The 18,586-nt window shown below is 45.8% G+C and overlaps 2 protein-coding genes across 2 annotated transcripts in view; one reads left to right on the plus strand and one right to left on the minus strand.

The window, feature by feature from the left end:
• Positions 1 to 5,974: 5,974 nt before the first annotated feature.
• Positions 5,975 to 9,139, minus strand: SPR (sepiapterin reductase). Its single transcript, XM_019712878.3, has 3 exons — positions 8,818 to 9,139; positions 7,895 to 8,185; positions 5,975 to 6,180 (listed from the first exon to the last, which is right to left on the minus strand). Exons 1-3 carry the CDS (start codon positions 9,137 to 9,139, stop codon positions 5,990 to 5,992), a joined length of 804 nt encoding a protein of 267 aa, XP_019568437.2. The 3' UTR covers positions 5,975 to 5,989.
• A 318-nt stretch (positions 9,140 to 9,457) lies between these two features.
• EXOC6B (exocyst complex component 6B) overlaps positions 9,458 to 18,586 on the plus strand; it is a 629,322-nt gene continuing 620,193 nt past the window's right edge. Inside the window, exons 1-2 of the mRNA XM_074332164.2 lie at positions 9,458 to 9,638; positions 9,811 to 9,958. The gene's annotated coding sequence lies outside the window, so the exon portion shown is untranslated. The remainder of the gene's footprint in view (positions 9,639 to 9,810; positions 9,959 to 18,586) is intronic.

The raw sequence follows: 18,586 nt of genomic DNA on the forward strand, positions 1-18,586 counted from the left end.
CTTTGTGCCAACCCTCTCTGCTCTTGGAGGCTGCGGTCTGAGGTTCTCAGAAGTCTGCAGCCCAGAGTCAGTGTCTAAGGCACATCCTTAGGTCCAGCAGAGAAAGCAATTGTGAGATGAGCAGGCCACTGGAAAGCAGTGTCCTCGGTGCCACCAGAGGGACCTGTGTGCTGGCTTCCTCCCTGGAGTCAGGGGCAGGCACAGAAGGGGCAGGCACAGAAGGAATTCCTAGCTCTAGTAACCAAGACTCCCTGATATCCCAGAGCGGCCAACATGCATGAGGCCAGGAGCTCGTCACCACCCCTCTGGAATCCAGGTGGCATGGCTACTGTACATTCCCACCTGACAAGTGAGGAGCCCAGCTGTTCTGATTGCCCAGGGCCATATGACTGTAAACAGACAAGCCAGGCCACAGAATTCAAGTCCAGTGGACTAACTCCTAGAGATGGGTGGCCCCTGAGCCTCTCTCTCCCTGTACAGGATGGGAAGGAAAAGGGCCTGTTTCCGAGGGTGTGGACTTCCTAGAGAGCCTCTGGGGCCCTTAGGGATCTCCCTCTGCCAGGCTAAGGCCTCAGAACTCTTTGGGAGGAACAGGCACACACAGGCACACTTTCACACTCACACACACACACACACACAGCCCTATGACAGCTTCTACATTTGGAGCTGACAGATGTGGAAGGTAACAGCTCGGCACTGCCTGTGCAGCTGAGGCCCGGGCGTCGAGAGCGGGATTATTTCCAGCGAGTCTTGGAGACTGAGTGAACACACACCCGGGTGTGTGTGAGTAAGTGTGTGTGTGAGAGTGTGTGTGTCTTCTCCCACAATCTCTCTCCTGCCATCGAAATCTGTCCTATTATATTTTCTAAACTTTTGGTCTCTGTCTGTTTTCCTGTCTGTCTCTCTGTGTTTCTCCATCTTCCTCTCACTGTCCTGCTCATCCTGTGTCCGTCTTTCACCCTGGTGTCTGTTTCTTGGATGCTCCTGAGAGGAAGGGAGACGAGCCCCCTCTCAACGCCTTCACTTTGCCCTGCTGCCTTTCCTGTCCCACCCAGGCAGGCCACAAGAACGGACTCTTAGAGAAAGCCTATTTGGTTCCCGATGATGATGTAGCTGGCCCTGCCCTGTGCACAGGGCTCCCGTTCCAAGAGGCTGAGGGCCAGGGGCATCTGAGGCTGTCCTGGGCGGAGAGCAGCTCCCAGCCCCGGTCCCTGTCTTTAGGCCTGGCCTTCTCATCCTGGGATGCTCATCATTTATGCTTACATTAGCATTTTAAAAACCAATAGTGCAGGCCTCTTTTGCCTCCCCAAGTTTCCTGTCTCTCTCTCCATGTTTCCAAACCCCACCATAGACTGAAGCTAGCTGCAGTCCTGTGCTCACCCCAAATCTGACCTCATAGTGGCCCTGACTCTGGCCACATATTGATCCTTAATTCTGACCTCAAACTAACCCCAACTCCTAACCCTGACTCTATCCCCTGAACTTCACCTTCACTGAGGGGCTGCCTTCTTTGATGACTGCCAACACCACTTAGGTTCGAAAGGTTTACGGCTCACTTTTTAAATTAATCATTTTCACAGTTCGCTTTTTAATGCTCTAGTGCAAAGTGGGGACACACCTGGATCCCCATGTGGGTGAAGGAGGACAAACGGGAGAATGATTAGTGGGGAAAATTCCCCAGGTGATTCTGACGAAGGTCAGCCCCACCCACTTCCACAATTCCCACATGTGGGCTTTCCTTTAAGGATTCCAAGGGGGGCTTGATCCCCACATAGAGACACCTGGTCTGGGTACCCATACAACTGGTGCTGGTCAGCAGAGACCTGACTCCCAGGCACCAGTCATCACACCCAAGCCCTGCAAATGCTTCACTGTGCACCTGGCAGTGGGTCACAACAGCATTCACTTGCTCACTTGCTTCCCTCTCACATTCATTCATCCATCCATGCAGCCATTCATTCATCAAACACTCAACAGTGCCTCACTGGGTTAGGTCTGGGTCAGGTCTGTGGGACACACACAGCCTCTTGAGCCTGAGGCCTTGGATCCGTGGGGACAAGCTGGGGCTTGAGAGGGCAGGACCCAGGCAGGAAAGACCTCTGTAGCAGTGGACCAAGACCTGAGCCAGACTATGGGCGAGGCAGATTCCTGCAGCTCCAAGAAGGTAGTACCAGGTCTGAGGAGTACCTTCTTGGGGTTGGCGTCTGGGAGGCTGGGGGGAGGGTGCATGGGCCTATAGACTAAAAGACCAACAGTCAGCTTCTAGGTTAGTTGGCTAAGCCTCTCTCTGAGCCTCTGGGGTCAGCTGGGGGGATTAGGCCTGAGAGGTGGAGCCCCTAAAGTTTAAAGGAACTTTCTTCTCCCTCCCTTCCTCCTTTCCCCTAACTCCTCCCTAAAAATAGAAGTTCAGGGTTCTCCCTTTTCACACTAGGGCTGAGGGGGAGTGCATGAGGATGGGTGAAATGGGAGACAAAGGGCGAGGTAGGGGAGTCTTGCAGGGAAGTAACAGTAATTCTGGGGTGGGAGTGGGGAGGTGGGCTCTACTTCAGATGTCTGAGAGAACATTCAGGCTTGGCCCTGGCTCCTAGCATTGGTGGCAGAAGACCTCAGGATTGGGGTGGAGATTGGGGGGAGAAAGGCTGGCTCACTCCGTCCTCTCCTCAGCCACCCCTGAATCCTTCCCCAGCTGGCCGGGGGCTTGGAGTGATTCCTCAGCTACCTTCTTGCAAGCTGCCTAGTGGCCTGCTGCATTCCCCTCCTCCCAGATCACTGAGAGATTCTGTGGGTGCCGGAGAGGTGTCATCCCTTGGGGTCCCCACTCTGGCAACTGGAAGTGCTCCTCACTCCCCTCCCTGTCACCACATGGGACCCCGATGGTGAGGGAGCACAGCTGGACTCTCTTGGGCATGGGACATGGGTGTGCATATGTGCTATGTGACTGGGAATTACTACAGATGTGCTAGCGTAGGAGGCCATGCTCTGTGGGCAGAGGCTGTAGTTCAGGTGAAGGAGACCAGAAGGCAGGTCCCCAGAGCACACCTCCCTGAAGTGAGACATGGGGAGATGCGAGGACAGAGCATGGCCTGGAGGAGTGGTTCTGAGTGGGGAGGGAGGAGCAGCGGGGCACCTCCAGGGGTGGCTAATGATGGACTCAAACACCACTCTGCATTGTATTCCAGGGACAAAAGACAGGAGTTGGGGTGGGGTGGGGCGGCTCCTGACCAGCCTAGTCCCAGATGGTCATACTCATGGACAGAGGTGCTGTCGCTCCCTGGGGTGGGCCTGGAATAGCCCCTCACTCCCCTGCTCCTTACAGGCCAGCTGCTGGCCTCCAGCTCAGGGGTATTAAACACAGAACAACAAAAAAAAACTGTCCAGCTCACTCATGCCAAAGACAAAGAGAAACCTTGTTTGTCTTTTGGCTAATCTGAGGCCCTGCTCAACCCAGCAGCTGGGCTCTGGGCATGTGCAGGCATGTATTGTGTGTGCTTGCATGTGCTCCTGTGTGTGGTGGCCAAGGCCAGGCCATGCACTCTGGGAACACAGATTCTTAACCCTCTGGTGGATGGCTGCTTGTGGCCAGGAGGCTGGTTAAGAAAGTCTCCCTGTCCCAGTGGTGGGGAACCTGGGGAGGCTGAGTCCAGCCCATGGAGCGAGGCCAGGGAAATCCCTGTGGCCAGAGCTCATGGGTCACTAAGGAGGCCTTGGGGCCTGCCAGGGAGAGCGATCCTGGCCTTTTCTGCCTCCCCAGCTCCCTGGGGGCCCCTGAGAGGCCAGAATCCTAGAGTACAGGGAGACAGCGAGACAGGTCTAGGGTCATTTCCAAGGCTCTGAAATCCCTGGGCTCAGAGAGGACGCGTCAGGTGTGAGAAGTTCTCGCCACCTTGTGGGGACATGTGGTACTCCTCCTGGGCAACCAGCCTGGTGGGAGAAAACCTTGCTGGAGTATCCACTGGCGTTTGGGCTGGCGCTGGCTGCCCTCATACTCCTACCGGGCAAGGGGCCAGGTGGGGAAATCCACCCAACACCCACCAGACAGAAGGGGCCTCTCAGGCTGGCACAGCACCACACACAGAAGCAAACCTGATGTCTTCATGTTTGAAACAACTGGGAGAGACATTTGCAGGAAGGAATCTTAAAACTCAATCTTTTCTAAGGACACTAAAGCCCAGAAAGGGAGGGGGGCCCTGTCCGAGACCTCGCAGCATCTCCATCGCAGAGGGAAGTTAGAAGGTTCTTGACTCCAAGGCTCATGGATTTTCCAGTGGGTCCAGTGTGTCCAGAACAAGCTGTCTAGACTGAACCCTCGTCCTTCTGAAGCCCAGAATAGGGGCAGCAGTGACAGTTCTTGCCTTAGGTCAGCAAGGGGAGGGCATCTGGGCCATGTAGAGACGAGACTGCAAGTGGGGCTCCCGTGTGACCTGAATTTTGGTATTAAAAGGCAATGAATATTAGCACCTACAATGTTAGCACTGTGCTTATCATTACAAACACTACATAATTTCATACCATGACCCTCTGAGGGAGGAATGGTTACAATCCACATTTTTCAGATAAGCAAACTGTGGCACAGAGAAGCAGCTTGCCCTGGGTTATATTTGTAAGTGGCAGAGCAGGAATCTTTGTAGAACAATTTTGACTCAGTAAGTGCAAAGGAGTCAAGAAAGTGAAGAAAAAGCATGAGTTGCTTGCTTCCTCCTGGGCAACCCAGCAGGGCACTGCCAGCTGCAGCTAAGGGCTTGCCTCCATCCAGAGCGGCCAGTTCTCCATGGCCTCTGTGCGCCCTCTGCTGTGCACAAGGAGCAAAGAGTGCTCCCTCATGCATCAGGCGCAGGGCTGAGTCCTGGAGATGGCTGGCAGGGACCAGGCTCTGTTCTCCTAAATACCCTCGCAAGGGGCTGGCTGGCTGTGGACCATCACTGCAGGGCTCCCAATCCACCCAAATTGATCCATCCGCAGGATGGGTTTAGTCACATCCCTTGTTTCTCAGGGTTTCCCTCTCTTGGAGTTTTGCCCACGTCTCCCTAAGGCATGTTGGTCCAAGCCCACCGCACTGAGGACCAAGGCCATGGGCCAAATGGACACTATGCCCCCTGAGGAGCTGGGACCCATTCAGAGCACCGCCATGTGGGCAAGGGATAGAAATGGGAATCCAAGAGGCAGGGCAAGGACCCCTCCCTGAGGACTGGGGTGATTGAGTCACGCTCTGAAGGTTAGATACTCTGAATAAATCAAGGTGAGCAAAGGGTAAAGACTAGGGTTAGTATAGACAAAAGGAAGTAAGGGCAGCACCCCGAGTTTGGGTTAATTGCTTCAGGAACACCTCTGGGCCCAGCAAACCAGGGAGTTAGTCATGGCGTCACTATATTCCAGGCATTAATAGAAGACAATCCACATTTTATTTGTATCTGCCTTTGACATGTAGAAAAACTCTTAGGGGCCTCTTCTCCCCCACCTGGGGGGCAAACGGTAGGTTCTGGAGGGAGGCAGCCTTAGAATGAGGTCATCAAGTTCAACAGAAGGTGCTGCTACCCTGAGTAAGGGGCATCCCTGGGGGCCAGAACTCGTGCTGTCCTCCCTCCCTGCTAAGCCATCTGTGAATCTACTGGGTCCTCTTATTTGACTTACCCCCCACTCCCCATGGACTGGCCATGGGCAGGAGACCCAACCCCCTCTTCAGTGTTTTAGCTTCTTGTCTTGCTTTTCCTATCCCTAAAATCCTATTCCTGTAGAGGGAACACCAATGTAACGTTTCTCTCCCAAGCCTCCTCCTAACTCAGGATGCTCAGCACAGACTCCTGGGCTGGGCACCCCAGCGACCAGAGGCCCTCACAGCTGGCTGGGTCTGAGGGCAGAAGAGCAGGCATCATTGCTTATATGTGTAAAGCAGGGTTGGCAGTGCCACTGTGGCAGGATGTGGGAAGTGCAGAGCTCCAGGGTATGCCTGAAAGAGGGAAAAGAAAAGCCCCAGAAAGCCAAGGATGTGTGTTTATTTCTCGTAGAAGTCAACATGGGCTCCAGACTTGAACGTGTCCTTTTGTAGCAAGCTTAGCAGTTTCTGGGCTGATATCTTGCAATCCACCAGCTCCCCCTTTTTCTTCAGCTCCTGTAGCCTTTTTCGCAAGTCTGGGTCCCCGGAAGTCTCCCGGGCCAACTGCTGCATGTCTGTGTCCAGGGGCCCTAGGGCATAAAGAGCAGAAAATGAAGGCACAGCTGAGGCAGGGGTCTCTGCTGTGTGTGAAGTGGGGTGGAGTCAAGTCTGGCCAGAGGCAACACCTCATTTTGGCGGACATGTGTGGTCAGGGTCACCAAAGGGCCACTGCCACCCACTGAACATGGTCCCTCCAGACCACCGTGTACAACCAAGCTTATCATTTCCTGTCCAACCAGCACCTCCTCCTGAGGCGATGTCAGTGAACTCATATGGGCACTTTCGATTGTTAGTATAGGAACCATAGCACCCCAGAATTTGGAGTTAATGGGCTTTAGGGGAAAAAACTCAAGGAATCTCAGTGTTGGAAGGAAAACCAGCCTCCTGACGCTCGAATGTCTTTCAAGAACCTGTGCATCCCTGGTAAGTTGGGACTCGCTACCTTTTCGAACAGCCCATTCCCCCTCCAGACACCTGTTAGAACATTCTTTGGGAGACTGAAATGAAAACTCGACTGGTCTCAGCCTTCACTCTGGCCCTGGTGGCCTCACAGAAGGTCAACTTCCTCATAAATTCCCAGGCAGTACCCTGAGATCTAACCCAGTCACATGGCATTCTGGCGTTTGCTCCACTTCTGGCTGTGGTTTTCATTTGCTCCCTGTTGACTGAATTCCGAGGCTGATCTCAGAGTGGGTGCTGAGTTGAATGTTGGCTGGAAGAATAACTGCGTGTGAGGGAGGAGGGCTGGGTATTGGCGAGCATGAGGAAGTAGCAATGATCATGTTCACTGATCATGAACTTGGAGGCAAGGTTTGATCCTGGCTCTGCCACATCTGGGCTTTGGTCAGGTCATTCTACCTTTGCCCCCAGGGTAACAAGGGGCATAGACTATTGGATCTCAGTATCTATGTTGCTCAGACATTATACAAGAGCTATGTCACTGCCTTCTAATCCCAGCAACCTCAAGCCTAGAACAGAAGCTTCACTTTTACGAAAGAGGCACAGTGGCAGCAGGGTAGGGTGGTGAGAAACCAGACCAAGTGTCATGAGACCCCTACCCTGTAACTTCTGTGAGGACAGGGGCCCTATCTTATTTACCCAAGCACCCCCTCAGTGTTCCAGCACAGTTCAGCCTGGGATGGTCAGCATTCAACAATGTCTGTCTGCTGTTCATTCAAATAACATTTTCTGCAGACTGACTCAGTGGGGTGCTTTATTACATGCTGGGGGACATACAGGCATAATCCCTGCCTTTAAGGCTTTCCTATCAAGAGAGAGAAGTCTACCTATGAAGATACACAGTGTGGTAAGTCCAATATAATAATTAGAAGTGCTAACAATTAGCTAGCACTTCACAGTTAGGGAGTATTTTCACATATATTACCTCATTCAGTCTTCCAAACTGCCCTGTGAGACAACTGGAATCGTCCCTGTTTTACATGAAGAAATGGGTGACAGGCCTGGAATTCAAAACCTAAATGTCTCTCGAACTCTATCTCCAACTTTCTGGCTCCACGCTCCAGTCCAAGTGGTTCTCCACTCTCTCTCCCTCTAACTGGTACCCTCTAACTGTGGCTCCCTGCCCTTGCCAGCTCTAACTTCCTGGGAGCCTGTATTTCCCTTCAGGAGTTATGTGTCACATTTCATGGTCACTATACTCTATGGGCCCTTCCTGGAGGGGACAGGCTAGGCCTCTTGCCCAGCCCCCAGGCGGGGACAGGAATGGCAGTAATGCCCACCTACCTGGGGCATAGCTCAGCACCCTCACACTAGGTTCCTCTGCTGCCAGGACCTGGAACATCATCTCACGGGCAGCCTTCCCTGCGCAGTACAGTGTCCAGCCCTTGAAGGGCTGCACAGCACAGAGGGAGGAGATGTTAACCACCGTCCTGTGGAGGCCAGGACTATCTGGGAAGGCCTTCAGGATGCTGGAAGTCAGGCAGAGCATCGAGGTCAAGTTCAGACCCCAGTAGCTGTTCATTTCAGCTGGGTCAGCCAGGTCCACGAAGCCTTTGGATACATCCCCAAGAGTGCCTGAAAAATCAGACCTTAAGAATCACCCAGTGCAAGCGGGGCTTTCCCTTCTTTCAGCCCTCCCCAAATTCCTCCAGACAATCCCTTCCCATCCAGACCTAGAGAGGTCTCCCTAGTGCTTCTGAAGGTGCCTCCCTCTTCCCAGCTCTGCAGACACATACATACCGCGGGCACCCACTCACCCCACGTTGCACATTGAGAAAGCCCTGCTCTGGGACTGGGGGAGAACTCTAGGGGCCGTTTGGCGAATTGGGGACATTCACTTGTGCTGGGAAATTCCATGACCTGACTCAGGCCTCCGCCAGAGGGCGCTGAGCAAGGCGATCGGAAAAGTTCCACAGACGTTTTGGAAAACCTGGCCTTTAAAAGGGGAGGGCGAAGCGGGGAAGTGGTGGGGGTGGGGGTGATGGCGGGTTGGTGGGTGTGGGTGTGAGTGGAAAGAACCTCCTCGACTGCACTGGGTCTTCCTTCACTCAGCTGAAACAACTAGTACTTTCAGGCACGTTTTTTGACTCTTAGCTGTCACCTTTAAAGTTCCAAGCGGTGGGGGCAATGAGAGGGAGGGAGGACGGAAAGGGATGGTGAGTGCCCACAAGGGGGGGGGGTCTGTCTCCCGCCCGCAGGCATCTTACCTGCGTTGTTGATTAGCAGCACTCGCTGCAGACCCTCTGGCCTGGGGAGCTCGCGCAGGGCGCCGAGAAGCCGCTGCAGGCCGTCCTGGGAGCCCAGGTCGGCGGGAACCCGCACCACGAGCAGGCCCGGCCGCTCAGCGCCCAGCTGGGCCCCCAGCTGCTGCAGCGCCTCAGCGTTGCGGGCGTTTAGGACCAGCACGGAGCCGGGCGACAGTAGCGGGGCCAGGAGCAGGGCCAGCGCGCGGCCGAAGCCACGGGAGGCCCCGGTCAGCACGCACACGGTGCGTCCCAGAGAGCCCTCGGAGCCGCCGCCGACCTCCATACCTCTGACCACTACCTGCTCCGGGCTGGAATCAGAGACCCGACGGGAGGCGGGGCGGCCGCTGTAGGCGGCGCCGCGGTGGGAGCAGGCGGACGCCCCGCCCGGCGGGAGCGGAAACCTGGGGCTTCGGGCTTCCTCGGGCCCATCACCCGTTTCCTTGGCTACCGGTGGCAGAAATGGAAGCTCCTGCTCGGTAGGAGTCAGCGCGAAAAGACTAAACAAAAAGGGCAGGGAGGCGCGGCTCCCAAGGGTAATCCTAGTCCAGCTCTGAGCCGGGCGCTGCCGCACGTTCAGTGCCCAATGGGGACTCCTCCAGACCCAACCTCCAAGCCCAAGTGACCTCCTCCTGGCAGGACAGCCTGCTCTTGGACGACAAAAAGCACTGAGTGAAGCCCAGGCCAGTTTAGGGCTTGGAGTCTCTACTGCGCTTGAGGAACTCACCTCCCTGTGGGTTACAAGAGCTACCGCCGGGAAAACCACCGCTGCTCCTCCAAGTGATGTAAAAACCTCTTCTCCCTTACTTTCCACGTTCTGAGCAACTGGGTGCTGGCGCCGGTTCCCCTGCCTCTCTCAGATTTCTGACTCCTCATTTGCCTAAAGGTCTTTGTACCCGGGATTCTGCACCCACTCATGCTACACTCTTCCTAATAGGCAATTCCTTCTACTCCCAGCTTCAGGTTTACGGAGATGACCACCTAAGTCCTGTCCAGGCTTGTGCTTCAGAAAGTCCACATTTCCGTCTTTTTTAAGGAGAGAGGGAAGATGTGAAAATTGGCTACAGATCTTAAAAGGAGTCTCCTTCCGAGTTTAGCAAGGGCGGTAAGTAACCACGGGTAACAGCCTAAGTCCTCACAGGGGTTTTTTCCCTCTGAAGATAAGCTTCAGTGTTAACCTTTCAAGTTTCCTGGAAAAATGTGTTGTCCTTCCTTGGGCTGTGAGCTGTCATTACCAACAGCAACACAGTTTGAGAGGGGGGAAGCTTTTCACTTGTCGACATGGGGTACCTCTACCACGGACTTTGTGTACAGACTTTTTGTTCAGATTGTACCTCTCCGTGGATCATATTCCAAGAACAACTGAAACTGCAAAGAAACTTAAACTTCATTTAGTACATTTGTTGTTAATATGTATAGTATTATTTCGAAACTATTTTATGTAAAGTAGGACCAAGAAAACAAGTAATTATGCTAAAGTTGTTAGAGAAAAAGACCAAGTATAAATTCAAGGAAATTAAGGGGAAAGTCAGTAAAATTGAATTTAAATTGGAAGCCAGAAAATTGTAGAATTTATTGCAATTACTTTTACTTTTATGTGATAACACCAAAAACACGTTTTTCTCTTCTGGATGTATTGGTTCTCCAATATCTGTGACTAACCTTTTTAGGAGTTCTGCAGGCAAAAATGGCAGAGATGAAAGTGGTGCCTAGATAAAGTCTACAGTTGTGTTTTGTTTGGCCCAAACAGGGCTTCCCCCCGCCCCCTTTTAAAATTTGAGATGACATTTCTAAAGTGAGAGATTTTACATAATATCAGAATTTCCACCTTCTTTTGAATGATGAGTGGGTCTGGCAAACTGGGTGCTGGGTGAGGTGAGCAGCAGCGCCTGTTGGGAAGGAGACAGGGCGTCAGTTTGCCAAGATCCTCACCACTCACAGATGTAGACGCTTGGGTTTCTTACTCCTGATGCAAAACTGAATTCTTACTCACTGGTGAGAGTCCAAACACTTAACAGCCTCAGCATTGTGCTGGATTGTGGAGAGGTGGGTCCGGGGAGGGGTCAAGAGGCTTTTTGTATTTTAACAGGACTCTGTGTGTATGTGTATATCAAGTGAAGCTGCCCTGCTTTTCACTTATCTGGTAACAATGGATGATAAAGATCGTAAAGCTGATTGCGCCAAAGCTAAACTCTCCTGTACTGGTCCAACAGCCTACTCTTTAAATAATTTTCGGTAGCTTCTCCCTGCTCTCCAGGCCTCAGCAAACAGGTTGGTGAAAGCACAATCCCATCCATTCATTTGTCTTTTATTGAATTTCTACCATGTGCCAGGCTTTGAAGAAAGGAGGGAATGAAGAAGGAATGGCGAAAAATCAGACCTAGCTTCTCCTAAACCTAAATGTTTCTAGGAGGAACCTTTTGGAAACAACCCCCAAGGAGAACGTGGTTTGCCTGGACTGTGAGAGAGCCTGGAAAATCCTTTTCTGAGGAAGGTGATTATCTGCCCCACACCTTGCCCCACTGCCAGCCTTCTTTCAAGTAATATTTCAGTAATTTGTGAGTAATATCTCAAGGGCAACACATTCCGTAGCATTCCTTTAACAATGGCAGTGGTTCCTGAATTTGTCTGCACATTACTGGGGAGCTTCAGGAGCACTGATGCCTGTGTCCTGCAGGCATGGACTTCGGAATATTTTTTATTACATTTATTTAAACTAAACACACATACACACACACACACACACACACACACACATATATATATATATATATACATGCATGCATATATATATATATATATATATATATATATATATATATATATTTATTTATTTATTTCATCCATTTCTCCCACCCGCCTTGTTCTTTGTGTCAATGAGGAGCTTGGGTTGTTTTTTTTGGCCAGGGGTGGGTTCAGATTCCACATATAAGAGAGATAATGCAGTATTTGTCTTTCTCTGAATTATTTCACTTGTCATGATACCCTTGAGGTCCATCCGTATTGTTGCAAATGGCAAGATTTCATTCTTTTCTATGGCTGAGTTATACACCTTGTACATATGTACCACTTCTTTATCCAATTGTCTATTGATGGACACTTAGGTTGCTTCCATATTGTATCTATTTTAAAGAGTGCTACAATGAATGTGGGGGTGCATATATCTTTTCAAATTAGTGTTTTTGTTTTCTTTGGATAAATACCCAGAAGTGGAATTGCTGGATCACATGGTAGTTCTATTTTGAAGTTTTGCAGAACCTCCATATTGTTTCCCATAGTGGTTGCATAAAGTTACATTCCCAGCAACAATGCACAAGGGGTTTCTTCTCTCCACATCCTTGCCAATACTTGTTATTTCTTGTCTTTTTTATAATAGCCATTCTAACAGGTCTGAGGTGATATCTCATTGTGGTTTTGACTTGCATTTTTGTTGTGATAATTAGTGATGTTGAGCATGTTTTCATGTATCTGTTGTCCGTCTGTATGTCTTCTTTGGGTAAATGTCTATTCATACCTTCTGCCCATTTTTTAATTGGATTGTTTGGGTTTTTTATTATTGAGTTATAGGCTTTCCGCTTTCCTTTTTTTTTTTTTGGATATTAGACCTGTATCAGATAAATGATTTGCAATTATTTCCTCCCAGTAGGTTGCCTTTTCATTTTGTTGATGGTTTCCTTTGCTGTGCAGAAGCTTTTTAGTTTGATGTAGTCCCATTTGTTTATTTTTGCTTTTGTTGTTTTTGCTTTGTGTCAGATTCAAAAAATCATCACCAAAACCTATGTCAAAGAGCTTGCCACTTATGTTTTCTTCTAGGAGTTTCTTCTGGCTTCATGTCTTGAGTTCAAGTCTTTAATCCATTTTAAGTTAATTTTTATGTATAGTGTAACATAGTGATCCAGTTTCATTCTTTTGCATTCTGTCCAATTTTCCCAACACCATAGATTGAAGATACTGTCGTTTGCCCATTGTATATTCTTGGCTCCTTCATCATAAATTAATTGACCATATATGTATGTGTTTATTTCTGGGCTCTCTATTCTGTTCCATTGATCTATGAGTTTGTTTTTATGCCAAAATCATACTGTCTTTGTTACTATAGCTTTGTAATATTACTTGAAATCAAGAAATGTGATGCCTTACCTTTGTTTTTTTGTGTTTTTTCTTAAAAATTTTCTCTAGGAATTTTTAAAAGATCTCCAGGTAATTCTAATGTGCAAGCCAGTTTGGGAACTACTGCAATAGCAATTGGCAGTCACATTTGTTTAACAGGTACAAATATCTGAAAGGTCAGAGATACATTAAAATAGATTTAAAAGCTTAAATCTGTTAAAGGACATTAGAAGAAAAATTGGTGAAATTTGAATAAGATCTGTAGGTTGGTTACTGGCATTGTATCATTTCCTGATTTTGACCATTGAACTGTTGTTATGTAAGAGAATGTCCTTGTTTAGAGGGAAAGGGCATCTTAACTGCAACTTACTTTCAAATGTTTTAGAACAAAAATAGAATGACTAATAGAATGGTTAAAGGTATGCAAGAGTTCTTAATACTATTTTTGCAACTTTTTAAAAGGCTGAAATGATTTCTAAATAGGAGTTTTAAAAAATTAACCATACTTACATCCCAATAATAAGAAGACAAGTAAAATTGAAGAATAAATTAAGAAAGAAAAATCCAGAATGTGAGACGTCTGCAAAACATTGATCAATTGCTTTGAGTCAGTAGCATGAAAAAAGGTAGGAGGGACTGCTTTATATTAAAAAGACATGACAACTCAATAATATGGATTCTGATTCAAACAAACCAATGTAAAAAGCATTTTCCAGATAATTGAGGAAATTTCAATATGGATTGGGTATTAGATAAATGTCAATGATTTATTATTAATTTTTTAGGTATAATAATGGGATATGGTTATGTTAAGAAAATGATTAAATTTTTAGACAAAGTGATATGAAGTCTGGGATGTGCTTTAGAATACTTAAATAACAAAAAAGAAAAAGAGGAAGGGATAGATAAAGCAAAATCTTGATAATTATTGAATCTAGATGATGGGTATGGGAACGAAAAAGGGGCTATGTAGCAAACCTGACATGCTTGGGAGGCCACTTAGCTAGCAGGCCTGACAAGCTCAGTGGCCACAGAAGTAACCACACAGGGTGATCTGATCATAAATTCCTAACTGGACACCCCAGGCCTGTAGCTTTCTTAGCAAAAAGTTAATCTTTACCTTAGGTGAGCCCTGTCTATTGTTCTTACACATCTGCAATAACACACCTTGGAAATGCCAAAGTAATCATCTTTTCCAGACCCCTGCAGGCCTAACTACCCTCAAAGGAACATATGCGCCAAAACTCACTATTATCTTGTTGCCTACATACCATCTCTATTTACTGTAAATGTTAAACTTTATCCTGTCCCCACCAATGTAAAAGAAGTATAGATTTCTCCATTTTGTTCTTTATCCAATCTTAGAGATTTTCCTGCTTTGCTTTCTCCCACCTCCTTAATCTACCACCAATAGATTTCATGTAACCTTCCTTACCTTTTCTCTTTTGATTCTAAATGTATAAAAGGAACCACAGAACTGCCAGTTTCTGGAACATTTTTTCAATCTGTTGAGATCTTCCTTCTGGGAATCGGTTTGGCTCAAGTTAACTCTAATAAAATCTTACAACGTTTTTCTATAGGTTTGGATTTTTTGTCTTTGGTAGGTATATTGTAGTCCATTATATTATTCCCTTTCTTTTGTGTATATTTGAAAATTTTTATATTAAAAAAAATTTTTAAGCTCTGGAAACTGGTAAAAGTACTGGAACATTATGCAGTTTAATAGATATTGCCTAAAAGACCTCTAAAAGGGTTAGAACAATTCTATTCTCCAATTAATAGCATATAAGCATGTCCATTTCACCATATTGATTTTCTTTTAGTTCTTTAGGTTTCAGTAAAATTGTGTATTTTTATGTCTTTTGTGAGTTGTTTCCTCATGTTCTTTGCCCATTTCTATTAGGCTTCCTATTTCTATCTAGGCTTTGTCAATGTAAGAATGTCCAAACCTATAGAGAATTTTTATAAAAATTTATTTGAGCCCCAAAGAAGATACACCTAGAAACAGGATCTCAACAGACTGATATAAATGCTTTGAGATAAAGTTTTATAGCTTCTTTTATGCATTTGAAATTAAGGAAGGAATGTAAGGAAGATTATAGGGAGGTGGGAGAAAGCAAGGTGGGGATTGGATTATAGGATAGTTAACGAGATTATGTGCTCTCTTGAGAGGTGTTATGGCTTATTTCAAAAGTGTGTTAACTTAGATGCACAGAAATAAAAGACAGGGCTTAACTTAAGGCAAAGATAAACCTTTACTAAAGAGGTTATGTGCCTGGGGCATGACTACCCACCATGACCTCCCCAGTTAGGAATTTATGATCAGATCACCCTGTGACTGTTACTTTCCAGAGAACCCCTGTTTTCATCCACGGCTTTTTTTGTGTGTGTATGTGTTTTTTTGTTGTTGTTGTTCCACTTACTTTTTTCCCTATTGATTTGGAAGTTGCACATCCCATTTTTAGTCTACCAATGGTTACTTTTTAAAAATTTTTATTGGGGAATATTGAGGAACAGTGTGTTTTTCCAGGAGCCCTCAGGTCCATGTCAAATCGTTGTTTTCAATCTAGTTGTGGGGTGCAGCTCAGCTCCAAGTCAAGTCATTTTTTTTGTGTGTGTTTTTTTTGTTTGTTTTGTTTTTCAATTTAGTTGTGGAGGGCGCAGCTCAGCTCCAGGTCAAGTCATTGTTTTCAATCTAGTTGTGGAGGGCGTAGCTCACTGGTCCATGTGGGACTCGAACCGGCGACCTTGGTGCTATGAGCTCTGCGCTCTAGCCACAGAGCCAACCAGCCACCCACCAATGGTTACTTTTGAAATAAAATTATAAATGTGTGAAGTTTTATTTTTCTATCAATATTAAAAACAAAATATTTTATTTTGGGGTAAACAATATGACTGGATTTTGCAGGCAAACAGGCCTGGTTGGAATCCTGGCTCCACCTCTTATTGTGCATTCTTGGTCAGGTCATACAACACATTTAACCTTGGCTACTTTATAGGCTTGTTTATTCAACGTTGCACAAATATTTGTTGCGTGCCTAACACAAACCGAGACATGGGCTAGGCTCTGGAGATATAATAATGAGCAACTCAGATAATTCCTATGTTCACAGAGGGTGGGATAAAGCAGCTAAATATAAAGTTCTTAGTACCCGTACATTGCTTTATAATTCAATAAACAGCAGATATTGTTATTAATTATTGTTATTATTATACCTCCATATTATGAGAGATTTTAATTCCTTCCTCCCAGGTACCAGTTTTTTAAACTGTATGTGGCCTCCAGATTCAACTTATTTAATGTTATATATTATGTCATCTTTTTCAGGAATTATTTTTGATATCATACTGTTTCATCAACATGGAAACAAAGTATTTAAACACTAACTTTATGTTTTCTGGTCTCAATGGCAGTCTGTATGTTTATCACATTGCATCTTCCATATACTTGAGTTCTTTATTTTGATTCATTTCTCAGTCAACTGAAGTACTTCTTTGTTTGTTTCAGAGAATATGTATGAGTTGCTTACTTTTTTGAGTCCATGTATAAAAGTGTCTTTCTATTGCCCTCTCTTATGAAAAAGCCCTAGTGGGGTGTAGAATTATTGATTCATAAAATTTTTAATGATATTCTGAAATGATGATCTATCACCTTTCTATCATTAATATTTAGTGTTATTCCAAAAGGAGTCTGATGTTGCTCTGGTTTTCATTTTGTAGGTAATCCATTTTGTTCCTGGCTGGGTCCATACAGAATTATTTATTCTTGAAACTTTAAAAGTCTATTTGATATGTTTAGGTGTGGGTCTTATTTTTTATCGTTTATTACACAAAGATTTATTTATTATAATTTATTACACAAAGATTTATTGAGAATCTACTGTGCTTTCATGATAATTTAGTGGGTCCTTTTGTTATGAAGACTGAAATCTTTCTTCAGTTTCAGGACATCTTTCTATAATTTTACTCATTATAGTCTCTTCAGGTAGAACCCCCACAACTAGTTCATTTGATCTCTTGAATCTATTTCCAAGTCTTTTATATTTTCACTTACCATCATATTAATCTCTTTATCCTTTTCACATGAACTATGTAAGCATTTCTGAGCAGTCTTTTAAATCCGTGTAGTATCAATCTGTAAGTCAGTGCCGCCATGGGTTTACCTTGCTGAATAAAGGGCTCCAGATGGCTGTAAGGTGTAGGGTTGGATTATTATGCTGCAGTCAAGTTTTATGAGGAGAAAAACTCTAAAATCATGTAAAACAGCATCCATGGTGAAACAACTTTGACCCAGATATAATAAAGAATATGAACTAAAGGGAGAAAGTTTCAGAGAAAAATTAGATATATCAAACCCATTTGGTTCTGACCAAATTTCAAAACAAAAGACTTTATAAAAATATTTCAATAAAATAGTGCCTTCTACTTTTGAATCCATGCAAAAATTTAAACAGAAAGCTTGACAAAATTATTGCTATAGACTGCCGACTATTTTTAGTGGTAAAAGATGAAGGATTTTTGACATTTGATGAAGCTACAAAATTCCTTCCTTAAGTATGTTACTGAAAACAGTCTATAGATTTAAGGTCTGCTGTGCATAAAAAGGTTAATGATATTATTAAATGTGCTACCTCTATATCCTGTACACTGAAACAACCAGAGCCTTCCTGAAAAATAAGAGCACCATGGATTATTGGCAATAAACAGAGTAGACCTTTTCCATAGTCTTCTCCAGCCAATGCAAACTTTTATGTGATATAGAAAATAGTTTGAACCTGCTTTGTCATGTAGTTACACAGTACAATCAAACAAGATAAAACAGCAGTTACTATGCATTAAGAAGGCCGTTTGAGCAAAAGAAAGCCTTGGCTTTTGAGATAACAATAGCAACATAGCAGAACTTTCTAAGAACTCATGATATCTTGAAGATGAATTAGTTTATTTGCAGGAAACTTCTGAAGAAGTAATCAACTCAATTGTCTCGTGAGGGCAATATTTCTTTCACTGTATGAAACCTGCTATTGGAATGGGAATTTACAAATAAACAGGCACAGGGCAGAAGGCTAGAACGAAGCACGTGGGAAAAAATTAGCATTGGAGACATCAGTATGAACTCATACTTACCTTAATACAGATACAGAAGGATAAATGGACAGATAATTACAGATATGGGTATATACACAATTATACTGCGAAGCTCTGCCCTCTGCCAGGGTCAAGAAGCAGACACCTCAGTAGCCACCGCTTACCCAGTGCCCAGATCTTGGTTTCTAATACCATTCTCCAATAAACAGAACCAGGGCTTCTTGGAGAAATGGCTGACTCTAGAACTGGTGCCGGAAATAGCCTGAAGCATCTCGTAGAGCCAGAAAGTTTAAAAGGTACATAAGAAAAAAAAAAGCACCCACAATGAAAGGGGTTTGTCAAAGAGAGACAAGGGAGGCAACTGAAAATGCTCCCAGTGGCCAAAGTGGAATAAATTGAGCAACAAAATCAAGTAGTATTGGATTATAACACAAAGTATAAAATAATTATCCATGAGTCCGCATGCTATAAATAAATTATTAAATAAATAAATGGAGGAGAATAGACAAATATGAGGTGGGACAATTAAGTTCGTGAA

This window comes from Rhinolophus sinicus, chromosome 2 (assembly GCF_057876585.1).
Source record: "Rhinolophus sinicus isolate RSI-liver-muscle chromosome 2, RSI-T2T, whole genome shotgun sequence".
Classification (NCBI taxonomy): Eukaryota; Metazoa; Chordata; class Mammalia; order Chiroptera; family Rhinolophidae; genus Rhinolophus; species Rhinolophus sinicus.